Source organism: Hermetia illucens, chromosome 3, assembly GCF_905115235.1.
Source record: "Hermetia illucens chromosome 3, iHerIll2.2.curated.20191125, whole genome shotgun sequence".
Lineage (NCBI taxonomy): Eukaryota > Metazoa > Arthropoda > Insecta > Diptera > Stratiomyidae > Hermetia > Hermetia illucens.
This window is the reverse complement of record NC_051851.1, coordinates 123,518,096-123,537,746: the sequence shown is the minus strand read 5'-3', so window position 1 is coordinate 123,537,746 and position 19,651 is coordinate 123,518,096. Positions and strand designations below refer to the sequence as shown.

At 38.8% G+C, this 19,651-nt stretch overlaps 1 protein-coding gene and 1 long non-coding RNA gene across 5 annotated transcripts in view; one reads left to right on the top strand and one right to left on the bottom strand.

The window, feature by feature from the left end:
* Nucleotides 1-19,076, top strand: part of LOC119653164 (inactive dipeptidyl peptidase 10) — a 348,858-nt gene extending 329,782 nt beyond the window's left edge. For 3 of the 4 annotated variants that reach the window (XM_038057706.1, XM_038057704.1, XM_038057705.1), the window contains 9 exons: nt 21-150; nt 279-467; nt 849-881; nt 2,127-2,251; nt 11,362-11,748; nt 12,053-12,238; nt 12,302-12,459; nt 12,521-12,726; nt 18,743-19,076. In XM_038057706.1, the coding sequence (XP_037913634.1) occupies nt 21-150; nt 279-467; nt 849-881; nt 2,127-2,251; nt 11,362-11,748; nt 12,053-12,238; nt 12,302-12,459; nt 12,521-12,726; nt 18,743-18,883 (1,555 nt within the window). In that variant the 3' untranslated portion in view covers nt 18,884-19,076. The remainder of the gene's footprint in view (nt 1-20; nt 151-278; nt 468-848; nt 882-2,126; nt 2,252-11,361; nt 11,749-12,052; nt 12,239-12,301; nt 12,460-12,520; nt 12,727-18,742) is intronic. The other variant, XM_038057707.1, reaches the window with a different exon arrangement.
* LOC119653169 lies at nt 889-2,095 on the bottom strand. Its single transcript, XR_005249643.1, has 3 exons — nt 1,800-2,095; nt 1,508-1,598; nt 889-1,354 (listed from the first exon to the last, which is right to left on the bottom strand). It is a non-coding gene; the product is annotated as an uncharacterized LOC119653169 (long non-coding RNA).
* Nucleotides 19,077-19,651: the final 575 nt, after the last annotated feature.

Below are 19,651 nucleotides of genomic sequence, written 5' to 3'. Positions count from 1 at the left end.
TAACCGAGATATATTTTTAGGGATTGCTACTTGACCTCCGTCAGTTGGGTCGGACAAGGTAACCATCAAATCTCCGCTGTTTACATAACTAGGTCACAGAATTACAGCATTATTTCATCGTGCTTTGCACCGAATTGGACTTGTGTCGAGGTAAGGGTGTAATTTGTGTTTCTGTTGGCTTTGACTTTTTTGTAGATGTCGTATCAGCGAGAACACAAAATTCTCTCTACTTGAACTTCATTGGATGCAATTGAATTCTACCAAATTTATTATTCCAGACACATTCTGAACGTGCACCCGAGGACGAATGGCTAGATATTTTAGAGCATCCAGTTTACTCACCGGACGGTGATAGCTTTTTAATTTTAGCGAGTATCCAAGAAACCGGTACGGAGCATTTTACCCATATCAAGCACGTGACGATAACACAACAACGAATATCTGTTATATCACACGGACGATACGAGGTGATCTATCAAACACATTTAGTTATCACTGATCAATAGTTGTTGTACAATCGTAGATCTCTCTCAATCTCTATCTGTCTAACTGTTTCTCTAATACGATTCTATTTTATATTCTTTACATAAATTCGTTACCATTTAATTCCGATATTTTATGTTCCTTTTCTTTTGTTCTTTACGTGATTTTCATATTTTCCTCATTCAATTGAAATGTTTTATCCTTGTTGAAACAAAAATAATATTCTTTCTATATTTATCCTCGTTTATTTGATTCTTTTCCGTTTTAATATTTTTACTGATTTCTTTCTCTCGATTAAAATAAATCGCAACCATGTTAAATGTACCAACAAAACATAAAAACATAAAAAATGAATGATTACGTAGCAAGTAGCTGTTATAACGCATGGCAGAAACCAGGTGAGGATGTTAGTTTTAATCTGTTATTTATGTTTTGTTTTCATTTTCAACAGTTTGTTCCTTTTATATTTTAAATGCATCGTAATCAGCAGCCAGACTTGTGATTATGGTTCATTTTATTATTCCCATCTAATTTTTATTGTTCCTGTTCAATTGCCTGCCGTATTAAAATAGCTTTAATGAAATTCAATCAAAATTTTTATTCTACGAGAATTGTGAGAAACTTGGTAGTATTTAAGATAGAGAGCAAGACTTTTCCAAAATTACAGCATGGTATTCTATAGTTAGAACCTAGAGTGATTCGTAGAACCATTAACATTCATCAAAGTTGTTAGTTTCTTTGAAAGTACGTTCCATAAATTTGTTAGGATTGCACGGTACACAGTTTTCTCTCTTTAGATTTGTAGAATTGATTAGGTAGCTTTGTCCCACAGACTTTTCTCAGGCAATTCCTCAAAATCGAAAACGGTAATCTAAAATAAAAATATGAAATCTGAATATTTAGCATTAAGAAAATTTTAATATTTTGATTTAGATTGCGAGACTTGATTTTTGTTATTTTGCTTTGCCGGATTACAGATTTTTGTTATATTGTTTTGAAATACGCTTAGGATATATTTCCAAACCTCATGAGGTATCACCATCTCATGTAAGATAATTTCAAATAGTCCAAGTAGTTGCAACTTTCACTCTCGTCGGGTTTCCGCAAATCTACATCTGAAGAATAGTTTGGTGGAAAGTTAGTATCAGAACTATAAATATACATATCTAATTGTTATAAATTTGTTAGAAGGATTATATAAACAAATAAGCAAAAAAAGGAAACGCTTCCCTTCCCAAGCCCGATAGTTCGAATTAAGCCTTTTCAGAAAAAAAAGTAAAATGATTCATAAAAATGTGTTTTTGGATTGTACATACGAGTATTTGCTTTTCTTCGTTGCATACATACAATATGACGCAACAATTTTTCGCCATGATAGTAATATATCCTCCAGTATATCCACCTCTTCGTAACACCAACAATGTCAAGCTCATGTTTTTTTCGTGAAGGCCGAGCTCGTTGGATGTAAATATTAAATACATTTTCCTCGCTCAAATTGGACTATAAATTTAGCTTGACGCTTGTTATGAAAATAAGCTTTAGTTCATTTTTGTTTGGTTTTTTATTTTAATTTTCTTTACAATCAGATATTTCTCCGGTGCATATATTCAAATGTCACTTTTGTCAAATTTTGTTCTTCACAGGTTCTGAGAATTTTAGCTTGGGATACTGTAAATCACCTTGTCTATTACTTGGGGACGCAAGATAAGAGACCTGGACAACGACACCTGTATGTAGTTAAAGACCCTGTAAACGACGATGTAAGAAGGTAATTTCATTTTCAATTTGAGTTTTCTATAGAAAAAGATCTTTCCTTCTAGTTAATTAATTAAAATTTCATACATTTGTTAATCTATTATTGCCGAGTGTCACAATCTCAACAGATGCCAGATTTTACCTAATACTAGTACTAAGTGCCGAGCATTTAGGCTTGGACGATCCTACCTACTTAAAAGATAAGGGAGCGCTGGTGGTGGTGGCCGGCGGTAGATTAGTGGGAGAATCCAGAATGGTGTACTCCTGCATGGTTTAAATCAGACTGTGTGATAGTCTCAGGACATCAAGGGAAGCTGTGATGGATTTAGGTACAATACCTGTTGCTGACAATATTATGAGAATTACAACCACTTTCTTGAGACGTCATACTTCTTTGATTTCCCGGACCAGTGACTCATGGTTCACCTTCTTCTCCACATATTTCCGTCTCCAACGCCGAACCACACATTCTGCACTGGTCGTTCTTCATCCGCTCTTTCATTGCGAGATTCTTATATATTCGGGTGTCGACCACGCCATCCTGAATGGCGCACATACATCCCTCTGTCTCAGCAAAAATTTCTCCAGCACAAAGCCACCTGTTCGACAAAATCAAATCGACAAATGGCTGCCAAGGACACCATAGAGTCAGCCCGCAATCCGCCTTACAAACAGCTGCAGGCAAGGCACTCGCCTGCTCTTTGCTGTAAAAATAAGTGCGTATCGAGTTGGCTTTACCGTGAAGTTGTGGCGCCACGCCAACCACGCCCCTACCTCCGATGTCACGAGGCAGGTTCATCTGCTCCACAGCAGAATTTGGATGATGTATTCGGAATTTGAACATAGTAGTCCGTATCCACCGCTGGCCGCTTTCCAGATCGGTCTTCGTTCTCGCAATATTCCGAATGCATAAACCAGTGAAGGGATAGCGAATACCCAAATTCTATGCAGCTATTTTATTCTTCCCGGAGAGGTGGGATTTCAGAACCAGCTTTACCCGTCGCGGGAACTCGGACAGCAGAGCATCCGTCAGATTCCCGGCTGGATCTTAGGTTCTTTGTATAATTCTTAGGTACTTCTACAAGCACCTAGCAATTCTACAAGGCAGGCAGTGGCCATGAAAGGCGCTTCAGTGTCATGCAAAACCGAAGTGGACTCGGCGAATCTCCCTGGAAGATGCCTCTCCGTATATAGATATCTGACGTATTGGCACCCTCAGGTGAACACTGATAAGGTGGTGTAACACCCTTCCATGGCTGTCGCCGAAAACTTTATTAATTTGGGATCAATGCGATATAGGCGTAGGACATCAATTTGCCGGGTATGCGGGATGCTATCGAAAGCCTTGGCGTAATCAATATAGCAGCTAAAGAGGTTCCTTTGGTTTCTAGTTGCTTATCCTTCATCGATAATAAGCTGCCCTTTGCAACCCCTTGACTTAGCTTGGCAGCCCTTCTGCCCTTCGGACTGAATTCTCTTGGTCTCGAGGTGGGCATTGACCCTTCCACTAATAATGGATGTTATGAATTTGTGTAGGATTGGTAAGCAAGTATCCGCGGGGTCCTGCTCCATGTCTTTTTTAGGGACAAGGTAAGTAATTCCCGCAGTGGGGAAGTATGAAAATGCATTCGGCCGACTAATGAGCTGATTTATGCTGTGTGCCAACCGACTGTGTATACTGGTAAATTTTTTATACCAGGAATTCTATACCCGATCCAGACCAGGGCCCCTCCAGTTCTTCGAGCTGTTTATGGCTCGTCGAATCTCCTCTTTGGTAACATCGTCAAAATTCATGCCAGGCATAGTGGCATGCTGGGTGTCTTCGGCGGCACTCTGCATGCTGGGCGAGTAACCCCCAAAGTCCACCTCAATATTGTTTCACTTCCGTGACTGAAAACTGTACTGTCTTGACACTCTGTTAGGACCCGTTGAGTGCTCTGGAAAAAATTCCGCTGGTTCCTCGCGTAAGTTGCATTCTGAACGCGTCTCGCGGGACCTTCGTCATACCGTCGTAACCCTTTGCATATGACAGAAAGTTTCTGCTTTAGTGTGACCAGAATTTCAACTACGGGGTGATGGCATAGTTCTTGTAAACCCTTTGCACTTCATTTCTCACCCGTGCGCTGACATTGCCAGTGCCAAACGAATTTTCCATGGTGGCTCTCCTCGGTTTTTCAAACCAATAAGGCGAAACTGAATCTTCTGGCCATACAATCTAACAGCTACAATTTCACCACAATACACAGGTAGTAGTATGATAGTTGCAGAAGCGACATAGCTGCACACAGCCGAGATGCAATGTCATCATTGATTTGAGATAGAATTCTCGGACCTTTTGGAGATGCATAGAGCTTGAGAATACCTAGTCTATGCAAAGGATCCATTTTCGAGAACTTTGATCTCAAGTCGAAAACGCTCACTAATGATGGACGGGATTGTTTCGCTGCGAATTAAGGGGATCATCCCATTGAAGGCTGTTTTTTTCGCTTTTTTTAGAAATTTTTTGTGAAGAATTGGATAACGGTACAAATATTTCCCACCATATTTTTATTAATATCTTGAGCATGCATAGTGATTTTTTCCGCTCGATAGCATAGTCCATTATTGAAATACAGAACAACTCACATACCCATCTCCAAAAAAAAGTTGTTTTTCTGCTGCCACGCTAGAGGGCGATGTAATCATCTTAAAGAAAAAATGTAAATGGCATTTTAACGTGCGGACTTATCCACAGCCCGCAAACTAGGATTATAAAAAAATATTGAAAGCTACATTTTTGGTGCCTTTTTTTGTAAATTTTGGTGTTTTTTTAAGGCTTTTTAATGAATAAAAAAAACTACTGAACGAATCGCAACTATCCTAGATTGCGGACCGTAGAAATATATTTTGAATTAGTCGTAAAAATTTCAAAAAATTTCGTTGGATAAATTTGGGGCTATGGTGGCATATTTTCAACATGCAGTTGGAAGAAAAACACATTTAAAAAGTAGAATGCGATTTTTAACCATAAAGTCTTAACTGACCGTTAATCTACTGTACCTAGTCCATAAACTTTAGGTTTCTTGAAGAAACACAAGTAAAGCCTTGGCTTCAATTCTTATGATTTTACCGAAGTAATTCGAACGTCATTCGGACCGATAAATACGCGCTTTATTACGGCAACCGATATAAACCTGGCATGTGACATGTTACGTGTTCAACACTGTAACTTCCGAACGACGAATATCAAAAAATCACTTTGTCTATATATATTATACATCATATCTAGATACAATGGATGCCAAAAAAGTCGATTCCTCGGGTGCGACACACGGGATTAACCCCTTTAAAAAGGTTTACTGGTCAGCGACTCGCTGCACAGTTACGTGCGTGAATTGCGTAAAAGGCTGGACGAATCTCTGGTGCTATAAGGGGCGGTAAGATGTTGTAACTGCCACTGAATCTATCCATCTCTTCTCCTTTCACAACCGAGCTTGGGACCGGCTACAGCGGGGTTACTATTATTATTTCAGCTTTTTGTCTTTTTTAAGACTTTGCGTAAAAACGACATCTTTTTAAAATCGCTTCACTGTCTGTCTCTCTATGTCATATGTTACCAGTTTGAGAAATTTTTACCCACAAAACCACCTCTAACTGTTGTTGTCTTCTCCGCGGAACCACGGCAAATGATCCTTTTCTGCTGTCCCCATCTTTATTGCTACCTACTCAACAATTTCTTCTTTTCTGCGTGCTTATGAAAGAAAGAGCTGAGCTCATCATACATGCGCATCATCTCATCGGCCAGAATGTCGATCAACATTATTTGGGCTATCGCGTATTTCGTATCATCTGAAACGGTTCGTTCTTGCTTTTGAAATGATGAGGTGGTTCTCTACTCTGATGCGAGCCCTCGTTCCCTTCCAATATTTGATAACGTGCACAGCGTCTGCTGCGTCTTCCGCGAATGTCAGGCTTATATTTTTCTGCCACTCAGTGAACGCTTCTGACGAACATAGCTCAACATCTGCCAGACGTTTTGAAATTATAATCACCGTTATGCCGTCGGCGTAACCCACTGTCGTAGCGTTCTTAACAACAGATACGTTGAGGAAATCTTTATAAATGATGTTTCACAATAATGGTTTCAACACACTGTCCTATCGTACGAAAGCCGTCTTTTTCTTTAGCGTTTGTCCCGTGATCGACTCGTCGTTATCGGTGGCGCCATTTTGACCTATTAAAGGCCTGATGTGGATGCAGTCACGAGGCTGTCGTACGGAAGGTCGCGGTTCAAATCTCACTGGTGGTGAATGAGTACATGAGTCAAATCGGGGTAACAATCTCAGGCGAGCGCAATGCGCTAGCTACAGGGTATTGTAATCCTGTAGTGTACCGTTACGGTCTTGAAGGAAGTGCTCCAACACACTTCAAGGCCCTGATCCAATTAGATTGTTGCGCTAACGATTATTATTTTGGTCGCTTACTATCGACTTCAATGTTCAGACCAATCTTGATACGTCTAGCTGTGGACCGCCACTTCACCCAGGTTGCGCTAATGTGTGAAGCAATTTTATAGCGCCGTTCTCCAATGGCTGATAGTATTAAAGATATTTAAATCGCTTAGTTCTGGGCAGGTCCTTCATGAGCATCGACAGAGGCACAAAGCGGTTTTGATACAACCGTCACACTTCGTGCATAACTTTTGGATCATGGTAGAGCTACTTAACTCAGCGCATGAATTTTTCCGGCACTAGCAATTGCTGTAAAACATACTAGATGAGTTTGCGTGGCACAAGGTCAAACACTTTCTTCAGATCCAGAGATGCCATGTAAAGAGGGCGATGCTTTTTACGGTGTTTCTGCGAAAGTCTTCGTCCTCTTAAATGGCTATCCATAAGCGCGGCCAAGTAGCTGGATACAATTACAGTCATCAGAAACTCTTATTGGATTCTGATTGGCTGAATCGAACGTTTCTTTTATCACTAAGGTCGATCACTGCGCAATAATTACCTTTTCCGTATTTTAAGCAGCAAGGCTAACCTCTGGCATTTTCATATCGTTGGAAAGATCCCATCTACTAAGCACGCCTAAGAGAACATAGCAAATATTTCCAACCTTGACTAAACAGTCGGTTTAAGGGCTTTGTTTAGTACACCCAGTGCTTTGTCATCTCACATTCTGTCTCAAATCTGCAGCAATTGCTTCCTTGTTACTGCGGGCATTACTACTATATCTAAAGTTTTCTGGAGGCTGTTGTCACGTTTGCCCTTCTAAAAAGGTAAATCTGAATAATTTTCAGGTGAAAATCGGAAATCAGAAAATCGACGTAGTTGCTTGAAGCTCACGACCCTGTAGCCGAATATCCATTGGTTCAATTTGAGGGAACGCCTCTCGTTTGGCTGTATAACTAGCTTACATTTTCTACGGACTTCTTTCCTGGCCGCTCTTTTGGTTCCATAATACGCCGACGGAAGATCAGCCAGTTGACTAACCCACCAACCGTCAGGCCTTATGCTGGAGAAAACATAATGGCCGTCATAGGCCACGTGCCGTCACAATGCACTCTGCGATTTGGCAAGTTCTGAAGTGCATGGTATGATGTCCTTATCCAAACACATTTCCTCATTTCTGGAAATGTACTAACCCAATTGTTCGGCTCCTCCTTCTATCCAGTCAATACGATTGTACGTGGCTACTGACCGTCCAGGAAATAATAAGGGCTTGTGAAAAAACTAAAACTAAGCAAAGTCAGGTCCACATCCGAATCAGTCACCCTTCCCCGGTATGTATCAAGCTTACCATCATTAGTCAATATGATATCAAACTGCGTGAAAGCTTCCAAAACAAATATGAGGTATGTAGTTCCATAACAACTATCGACCACCTTCCTTTGCCCATATAAAGCCAATTGTAGGATGCCTTATACCTTCCTATATAACTTAGTCCACATACCAACCATATCAGATAAGCTACCAATACATTTTTGTCAGGGTCTCTAGAGGGAGCAATTATTTTAATTACTTACACCTCGCATTCATTCGCTGTCTGTTTGTTCATTTGCCTTCTGCCTTCTCCCAAAAAATCAGACCAAGCTGTATGCCGTGTGAAATTCAGGAATTAAAAGGAAGGAAGATCCATAGGTCAAAGGGTAGTATAGGTCCTAGAGCGAAACGTGAATTGCTACCCATGATAAAGCATAAAATCTGGTAAACGCTTGCTAAACCCACACCAACAGCTCTACTACTAAACCTTTCCTCCGCCTCCACCTGGAAATTGCTGGAAGTTCTTTCTTAATGGAAAACTGCAGACGGAGAAAAATTAAAGAAAGTCTCTCGCACCATCTTTTCATCGACTTCAAAACCGCATATGATAGCTGAGAAAGGGTAAAATTGTACACGGCTATGAAAGAATTCGGTATCGCGACCAAGTTTATGACTAAGCTGACCCTGACTAATGTAGGAGGCCAGATACAAGATCACTTTTCAGACCATTCACCATCAACTACGGTCTAATACAAGGGGATGCCCTCATACCCCTCATGCACCCTTTATAACTTTGCTGGAAAATGTTATGATACTGAGGTAAATGCGAGGGGCACCATTCTCTTCAAGTTTACCAAACTACTGGCCTATACTGACGATATCGACGATACTGACGATATCGACGATACTGACGATATCGAGGGGAAGGACATCCAGAGGTGTACAAACTGCTTTCATCCAGATCGAGCAGGCGACCCGAGATCTTGGGTTGCACATCAATGAAGGCCGGCCGAAATATATGGTGGCAACGTCAGCGCAAAAAAAATCAATGAAGCAACTGCATCAAATGGGACTGGTCAACTAAGAACAATAAAGATAGAAGTCTAAAATTCTGCGACCGTTGATAATTTCTCCTGTCTAGAGCCGACGATCACAACCTATAACAGTTATGATTATGAAAGATTGGGAAGGCTCTCAATTATGACGAACCAAGTGCGAGAAAGAAGCTTGATACAATGGACTTTGCAAAAAATTGGACCAATGGATTCCACACTAATTAACTGAAGAAAAAAGTATGCGTCCTACAGTCGTTAATTGGCTGCTTGTACGCAACGTTATCGAGCCATTGCTGGTTGGTGATCGCAGGAAGCTTATTTCTCACAGTTAACTAGTCACAGCTGAAATCTCTGTGAACGAACATTTGCGAGAAAATACTGTTTAATTTTATCGCTTGACCCTGACCTTTTCCGACCGATTTCATTGGACACCGATATAATTTCCTCTTGTTATGACATTCTTCATGCTGGCATGGCCGGAGGACATGGAGGAATTCAATGTAGCATGACGACTTTCCTCAAGTGGCTCGACTACGCGGTTGAAATTTGTTTGCTCTCTCACCTGGTCATGCACCTCGGGTTTGGAAATTTATTATTTCTTCTTATTATCGGTAACGTTCTTCGAACCGTCATGTCCAAAGGACATGGAACGGTTAAAAAGACCGTGATATCTTTGCTCAAATACCTTAACTACGCGCGTTTGCTCTTTCACCGGATCATGGACCGCTGTCAAATGTTTCTGAATGTCGAAAGAGAGGAAAGTACAGTTGAACACAAGGTCATCGCACTCTCCCAATCTGCATTGGGGCAAAGTATCGAAGGCGTTTATCAGTTTATCTATGTATCTAGGAACGGTGGTCTTTGCCAACTGTACTACCGAGCTGGATGTTATCTGCAGCATTAACGGCGCTAAATCTGCTTTCGCTGCCTTATCTAAAATGTAGAAATGCAGTTATCTTAATATTAAAACTAAGTTAAGACTGTTCTGTACTAGTGTTCTTTCTCTGTTGTTATTTGGAATATTACATGGAAAGTGACCATTAATGCCACTCAAAACCTCTTGGCCTTCGTGAATACCTGTCTGCGACATATCATCGGATATGGTCGGAGCACAGACCAGTTACGTACACGATGTGATTTGGAGGCGGAAGTGGCAGTGGATAGGTCGCACGTTAAGGAGGGACGACAATTCCCTAACTGGCTACGTCACTCTGCCAAGAAGGTCCATGAGTGGGTCACCCCATGAGCATATGGCTCAGAACAGTTGAGAAGGAGTGCTCGCATCACGGGAAACATTTTGGCGAAAACGGAAGCGCATTTAAAATAATCGCGGGCGATGGCGCATAGGTATGGTTGATGCACTACACCAACCCCAAGAAGTAAATGACAACCATATATGCTTAATGTTTCGATCGCTACGAAAATTGATGCGAATATTCTTGAGATAATGTAATTGAATGATATGCAATAAAAATAAAAAAACCTTCCAACCATTTCAGTTGTAGGAAACCTCTTAAGGTATCTAATTCTGCGAACTTCCTGTAATTCACGGAAATCCCAGAATGTTCTCCCCGTCTAACAACGAAACTGAAATAAATTGCTGATTATCTTTCTGAGCTATTAATGGATTAAATTTGTTAATATTGACCCAGTCATTTTGTAAAGATTATAATGGGGGTAGTTCGTGGTTGAAAAGGGTTCAATACTGATTTGATAGAAGGAACCGATTCTAAATAAATAAGAGCCTTTGCAAAAGCTCGCTTATTTCAAATGCTCAGATCTCTTGTGGACTAGAGTACATACCACGACTTCTTTTATGGGAATGAAAGATCTTCCCACAATATTATCTTCAACATTTGTAACCTTGCTGTTCCGTATTATTCTGAATAAATGAATTTCATATCCTAACTATCAGCATCCAAACATTACTTATTACCTTACTACAAATATTTCTATCAATTCTTCAAGGATGTCAGTAGATCTACTAGGTGGCATGTGCAGTTTACACGTTTCTTTCTAATTGAGACGGAACATCGTTATCCTTACCCTCCCCGTGTTAGCGATAAAGTCCAGATTCTGCTAAATGAATTGATTAGAAGTCTAAAGTGCTAATTATTAACTGAATATCAAGGGGGATCACATTTTGTAAACACTATTGTTTCCATAAAAGCCAATGGTTGATTCATTTTCGGAGGTATATTGCCAATAGCGTGAAGGTCGTATTGGTCCACTATTAGTTAATCTGTCTATTACTTACGAAGATTAAAAAGGTGTATATAGTTTTTTCATATTTTATTAATGTTAATGTTTTCTTTTTTCTGTTTCAGTTCCGAGCCACAATGTATAACATGTGATCTAGGCGAAGTGTTATGGAGTAGTCGTTACTATTATGTAAATTGTACCCATTTCGATGCCTTTTTAACTCCAATGTCTTCCAGAGCAACTGATATTGGTGTTGAATTCTATATATTAGAATGTCAAGGTCCCGGTCTACCATTGTCCGGGGTCCATGCAACACATAATCATCAATTAGTACGAATTTTATATGATACCAGGCCTCAATTGACGGAGCGACTGCAGCAATTGGCGTTGCCTACAAGACGTTCCTTTGAAATTCCTCTTCCGCATGGCAGTCGAGCGCAAGTGCAGCTACTTCTGCCTCCAAGTTGGCGGGAAGAATTGAGGGATGCAGCGTATCCTGTATTGGTTGAAGTGTAAGTTTATCCCATTGTAATTTGTTTTCAGATAAGTTTTATGAATTATATCTGTTCTTGGTTCTTTATCGAAAGTTAAACCCTACACTCCATTTGATAGTTCTTCCTTATCCAGTTAAGATGAGTTATCTCATCAAGTAATTTACAATAACCCAACAGCAGAAAAATATCGTGAACGTTAATCTAAATAGATTTTTACTATATCATATTTGGATCCATTTCCCATACTCGACCCAGAATAACTGGTCAAATGGAAGGGGGCAATGACACCAATTTATGGTTATCACCACTTCTTTCTTCACAGTAATGGTCGTCCCGGGTCCGAATCAGTTTCCGATAAATTCCAAATCGACTGGGGAACATACATGTCGTCTCGTAACGATGTTATCTATATCCGTTTAGATGTAAGGGGGGCTAAAGGCCAAAGTAAACAAGCGCTGTATAGACGCCTAGGCGGAGTAGAAGTCCAGGATCAAATAGCCGTTTTGAAGTAAGTTTCCCTAGTTGCTGTGGTTATATAGAATGTCAATTGACTGGAAGAATTTTGTTGCAGATATCTTCTGGAGACTTATAGCTTCCTGGATGAAACACGCGTTGGAATATGGGGTTGGGGCTATGGAGGCTATGTGACAGCTATGGTGCTTGGGTCGCAGCAAAATGTCTTTAAGTGTGGTATTTCTGTATCACCAATTGCTGATTGGTTATTCTACAGTGCGTATAATTTAAGTTTATGTTGTGAAATTTTTAGCTGTAATATATTCTCGTCACTTAGATTCGGCTTTCACGGAACGGATTCTTGGTTTGCCTGGTGAAAACTACAAAGGATATGTGGAAGCGGATGCAACGCAACGAGCGCGGCATATACCATCGTATTCATACTTCCTTTTGCATGGTCTAGCTGATTCGTCGGCTCCCTACATCCACGGAATCCAACTCGCCAGGTCACTCACCGATTCTGGCATTTTGTTTCGATATCAAGTAAGTTTTAGTGTAGATACAGTTAAAGCTAAGCATATTCGTACACCTCATTTTCTCCAAAAATTGAGTAAATTTCTGGTACTAACCCGAAAGTTTTAATGCATTTATGATTGAAATTTAGTTTTATTAATAAAATATGCCCACAACTCAATATTTATAATTTAAAAAAAAAAATAAAATTAACATTACTTTGCTGTGGACAAAAGTGTTCCTACACTACTTAATGTCCAGTGCAAGCTTCTTGTTTAGTTAGTAAAACAGAATTTTTGCTAAAATTCTGTTATCTTGCTAGTATTTACTTATAACTAGTGGAGTAGGATATATTTAATATTGTGCGATATTTTGTACTGAAAACGTTGAAAATGAGTGGGTTGAAAGAATTAATATGGAAATTAAACATTTTATTCATCAACAATATAAAATAGGGAAATCTTATCGTGAAATTGGTGGTTTAATTGATTTATCACGTTCAACCACGTGGAAGAGTTTTGCTAAACTCGAAATAATAAACCCTCAAATGGCGAACAATTCCAAATAGCGAGCACCAGTTTTTCCACATTAAGTATTTTAAATAGCTAGTCGCTGGAAATAAAGAATAAAATTTCCTGGACTTTCAATACAGTTCAAATTGCTCAAAACATAACGTTCTTTGTTAGCTTTGTGCAGACATATTTCATTTTGTTAATTTATTTATATGGCTGCAATAAATTGCAATATTAAACGATACCAAATTCAAATTAAATAAGGACAACAAAACCAAGTGGAATTTATATTCATAATACTGAATAGCTATGACAACCTATTTTAAATGGTTTAGGACAATCTGCTTTGCATACTCAAGGAACTAGCAATGAAACATTTCAAAATTAGTTTCGGTAAATTTCAGTGAGCACGACTACGAGAAAGTGGCGCAATGGGCACCTTTCAAGTAAGCAAATATAAGGGAGCCTGAACAAGTAAGAATCGAAAAGGCGTTAATAAAATGGTTTATGAAACAACGATCAGTAAGTGCAGATATGATAAAAGCCGAAACAACAAAAGATAAATTCTCGTTTCAAACCGATCTTTAGTAAATGTGATGCCAATGGCCTAATAATCAACTTCACATAACTAGTGTCGTTCTCCTGAGAATGAATTACGAATGTCGGTGATACTTAAGTAATGTTTTTGCGACCAAATATAGAGCGAGAACTATTTCAACGCTTTGTTGTGGACAATTATTACGCTAGGGAATATTGAAACAGAGGAACCGCTAAAGAAACTAATCATCAATGATGCGTTATGAAATTTACGTTCAGCTTAGAAGAAAATCGGTAAAAAAAACAATCGCAAAATTATGGAATCAAATTTTAAGGTCCAATTATATGAAAGATCACACAGGACAAGCATTCTAGCCGAAAAGTGCAAGCGAACATCGCAACTACCGTGAATTTGTTACACACTATAGACTCCAAAGATTGACTTTAGAAATATGGATGACTTCCAAATATTATCGGATGAAAGACATAATGGTAGCTCATTCAAAGAAACATTGAAGACTTATTAGAAAATATTAACTGCTGAAGCAATTTAAATTTTCAACAAAGCACTATGTAGAATGTGATGTTATAGAATACAGTCAATACAAGTTCACGACAAAAAATTATAATTTGATAATCTCATTTTCCAAACGAAACTAATATACTTCCCCCGGAAATTGTTTACAATTTATTACGTCAAAGGTTGTCATAATGCAAAAGGATATAACTTACATATTTTCTGTTGTTTTTTGTAGACATATGGACATCTCTTTCAAAATAATGGTTCAAAATAGCGAAGATATTCAAAATAACAAAGAGCCTCTGTCCTATTTTGTTCGCTATTTCGAGAGGCTACTGTATTCACGACTGAAACCAAAGCCAATTTTTTTTCGAAAATGATAATCAAGGGAATGTCCGTCCAAAACCGAGCATAGCAATGCAATCGTATGTTACGGTTCGGGGGACTACTGCAGCCAGTGGTTTTTCTATCTCGCTTTTTTTCAAGATATAACAGATCAGCATCAAGTTGAGAGCCTCTTAGAACAAAATTTACTTGCTTCTAGGGTGGGGGCCCTGAAGTGCATCGGATTCTCCAGTATGACAATGATCTCAAACATACTGCACAGATTGTTTTAAACTGGTTACTCTATTATCCACCAACACAGAGTTGCACACTTCAATCGCCTGATTTCATTCCAATTGATCATTTCTAGAAACTTTTCAAGCGAAAAATAGCAAAACGAAAAGTAGGCCGCAAGGAATCTCTAAAAAATACTTCGGGTGAATAATGGGCAGATATCTTATTCGAAGAAACTAACAAGTCAGAAAACGGAATCTCGGCGCTTCAGGTATACAAGATTTTGTTGAATTTTTATGAAAAAATATTTCGGTACCGAATGGTTTCATCTACAAACAGCTCGTAGTGTATATACATTGAACTCAGCACACAAGCCAGGGAGTTACACAAACTCCAAACACTGGCTTCCGTGTGTATCAGTGGGGCAATGAGGATATGTCCAACGGCATCCCTGGAGCTCTTTCCGGGATTAATTTATCTGCCCTCCGTCTGTACATACAGATGCAGGCAACGAGGGCAACATTCAGGATGGCCTCAGTGAGCCTGAGAGCTGCCTAAATCAAAAGAAGATTGATATTCTTTCTAGGCAGTATCCCGAATTACTAATACCATTACTGGTATGGGAATGCATTGAGAGACTGAATACGCTTGACTCGTTCAACAACGTCTGGATACTCTGGGTTCCAGGCCATGTTGGGTGGGAAGGCAATGATGCAGCGAAAAACTAACCAAGAAAGAAGCAGGGACGTCTTTACACTTTCTGGGACAGTGTCTAACACTTGTGCAAAGTAGGTTGAGGCGTCTGGGAGAACACTTAATACCAGATGCAAAGTTGAAAGATCTGGAAGTAGGGAATATACTAAAATCCCTTACGGTTATAGACTTGCTTAAGATACTATGATTAATAGGTACACTATAACCAGCAAAAGGGGCACAATAGTTCTTTAAGGATTTAACAGAATAATAATATTCGTTGAATATGTCTAATTTGATGTAGCGACATTTGATCTTTTATGGAGTAGTAATTTGACGCAAAAGAGGCAACTTTGACCTACTGCCACTTTTGCAATGATAAAAGGATTTCCACCTTACTAGGGTCATGTTTCATAGTAAAGCCTGTCATATACGTTATTAGTGTAATTTTACGGATTTATGATGATTTTCGCATTTTGTGTAAACACAAAATCTTATTAAAATCGATTCAATGTCTGTCTGTCTGTCACACCCGATTTACTCGAAAACGGCTAAACCAATTGTCACGAAGGGTGTTATGAAGGTGCGGTCTCTGAATTCCTTTCCAGTGACGCCATTTTGAGTTGAGTTTGATGGGGGCTCCCACTACATGTGAAAGCGGAGTGTAACATCTTTTTAAGGTTTTGTGTGAAACAAAACCTTATTAGAATCGATTCGATGTCTGCCTGTCGGTCTGTCTGTCTGTCTGTTTGTCTGTCTGTCTGTCACAGCCAATTTATTCGGAAACGGCTGGACCGATTGTCACGAAAATTGGTGTGAGTATGTGATCTGCCGTTCCCTTTACATGCAGCAAATGGCGCCATTTTGTATTAAGTTTAAGGGGGACTCCCCATACATGTGAAAGGAGGCTGCAAAATTTTTTTTCATAGAATGTAGCCATGTGGGGTATCAAATGAAAGGCCTTAATTAGTACTTTTCGAAACTGGTTTAATATTTGATATTGGGTAAAACGTAGGGGAGTGAGGGCTCAAAATATGACCATCAAAAAGTGTAACAGGTCTCGTTCTCAGAACTTATCCAACCGAAAAATCCGAAAAAAATCACAGTGGTGCATCTCTATGAAATCTATATATCCGGTTGCGATATCTGCAGAAATAAAGTTAATAATAGTATATTTCCACATTTTAGAAATTTACCCGGCACCACCCTTATGTTCATCGCAGAAGTACAAAATTTAGCATAGGTGTAATGAAGAACATGGTGCACAATTCGGTCAAGTTTGAAGAAAATCCAACTATTATTAACAAAGTTATAGGGAGTAAAACTTTACAATTTTTTGTAAATTTCGTGCACCCTACAACCTGCATGACGTCATCATCACATATCAATTCGTCAATACCACAACGAAGTAAGTTCGTATGAATTGGGTAGAAAAGGATTATTCCAACGAGACATGTGTGTATGTAGGTATAGAGTATATGCGTGCTAATGAACTTTGTGGGTAGTGCCTAATTCAGATAGGTATAAGAAGTGAATCGGAAATATGGATAAGATCAATTTATATACGTGCATATATGTGTACAGTATTCGGAAATAGGCAGTTTGTTTGTTTAGGGTGAGCGCAATATCTATGGCTGTAATATGTACATATGTCTCGTAGTTTGGGATGAACACAAAGCCTCTATACCCGAAACGCGAGCTTCCGGTATTCCGACTTGTTTGGCCTTGATATCTGCATCTTTGTAGATGCTGTTGCTGTTCTATTATACTTGCGAGGCATTTTTAAGACAAAACAACAAACTAAGAGTATAAGCAACTGAATGCTCGCACAACCTTACAACGTGGCAAAACTAATGGAACTGACGAAATTTACTTATTTGGTTTGAAAAACCAAACTAAGTTTAGCTGTCAGGTACAATAAACCTTTTGAATTTTTTTTCTATAGTTACAAACACAATAGCGAGGGTTAGAAAAAACATTTGCTACTTCGGTCTATTCCCCGCCTACTTTCAAACGCTTGGAGAAGGTCTAACAAATATACTTGTATCTTCAAAAATATTTGTCGGAGTGATTTAAAATATACTCAAATATATGTATATTCTAAAAAGTCGATTTTTTCAAAATTATAACTAGGCATAACCCCTTAATTTATGCAAATTATTCACACAAATGGGGAAAAAATTGCTTTTTCATCGTTATATTTGTAATTCATGTGGGGTATATTCGTGATCGGCGTTACGACAGAGTAGGCAAATAAAATATTTTTTCCACCTGGATTGGTCATTCGTCGTATGAAAGATCGCGGTTCAAATCTCACCAGCGACAAAGAGATTTGTTATCGTGAATGGAAGTCGGATAACAGCCGACTTAGCTGTGAATGAGTACCTGAATGAAATCTGGATAATAATTGCGGGCGAGCGCATTACTGACCACATTGCATCCTACAATATATTGTAATCTTGTAGTGCACCATTGCGGCTTTGAATGAAGTGCTCTGATATTCTTCAGGACCCAGATCCAATTGTATTGTCGCGCCAACGATATCGTAAAGTATTTCGGGACCTAGATATCATGTGCGTGCATTATCATATTTTTGTTCAGGTTTTTTAGTTGGGTGGTTTCTGGAATAGATCCTTCAAGTAATTGACCCTTTTCGGATCACCGTACTCCTTCACTTTGCACCCCTCATTAAGGTATCTGGGGATCACGTAAATTCAACGTGCAGCAATATAATCTACGGCATATGTTGAGGGTCACAGTTCCAATCTGTCAACTAAATTTTGTATCAATAGGTGTAACCTTTTTGAAAAAAGTTCGTGTAACAGACAGGCAAAAGGCCGACCAAAACAACGATGACTTGATACGCCTGATGCGAATTTAAAAGCCTCGCAGCTGCATCCAGATCAGGAATTGGATAGAACCAAGTGACGAAACCAATCACGACGAGCCGACCCCGCTTGTGAACGAGATAAAGGCTGAAGAAAAAGAAGAATAAGGTTTTGTTTTCAATAAAAATGAATGCAATTAAGCTTCCTGCTTCGCATTATTAATTTCTTAAGTATTCGAAAAAATGAGGTGTACGAAGATGTCCTTAACTGTGTATCGTATTTTTATCTTTTCTAAGAAACATTTTCAAATATATTTAACAATATGTTTGCGATTTTTCATTGTATTTCCTATTGTTGAAGTTTTCAAGCGTCGTACTGACCACATTTCTTTCCAACAGACATATGCTGATGAGGGTCATGACCTGAATGGTGTGCTAGAGCATGTTTACCGTTCAATGGAGAATTTTCTTACGCCTTGTTTAAGTTTGGATTCCGACGAAATGAGCCACGATGAAACAACACACATACCAACCGACTAGCTGTGAAATTTAGTTTATAACAGTATTCTATAATTGATAGTTTGTTTTATAAAACGTAATATTAGTTGACATCTTAAATGAATAACAAACATTTAACGGAACATAGGGGAAAAATAAGAAATACGTCATTAAGAGAAACATGTTAACAAAAAGTGCTTTAAATTAAATAATTCAAGAGAAAAATATTAACGTATTATGTATATGTTTTGAAATGAAATAGCAGAGGCAATTGATATGTAACCGATTCAGTGCATCATTTCACCTGTTTTAGTTTTACGCCCAGAATCGATACATTCTTCAAACCCCATGACAACGGCTTGAAATTTTGAAAAAGAAAAACAGATTTCTTACCAAGTATTTATTTTGCCCAACAAATTAATGATTCTCATTCAATCTTCTGATGTTTTTCTAGCGAATTTATTCAGTTGAAACAGAAAGTTAAACCAATCTGAGTATACCAATTGAAGAAAAGGAATTACCGCACTTAAAATGAGTGGGTCCTCACCATTTCTATTCTATTTATGTAAATTTTCGCAAGAATCCTATAACAACCGGATCCATGAGTGACATTAATTGCCCACGGCGAATCCTCTTCGACGCTATTATCCCCGACACTAACACTATGTAATAGGTATTAGAGCAATTCTCATACGAGATCCATTCGCGACAACCTCCATGAAAGGATGCTATAAAATGAATTTAGGTAGAATCCATTCAATGCAAATAATGTAGATAAGTGAGTAGGACAAACGCGTGTACATAATTTAT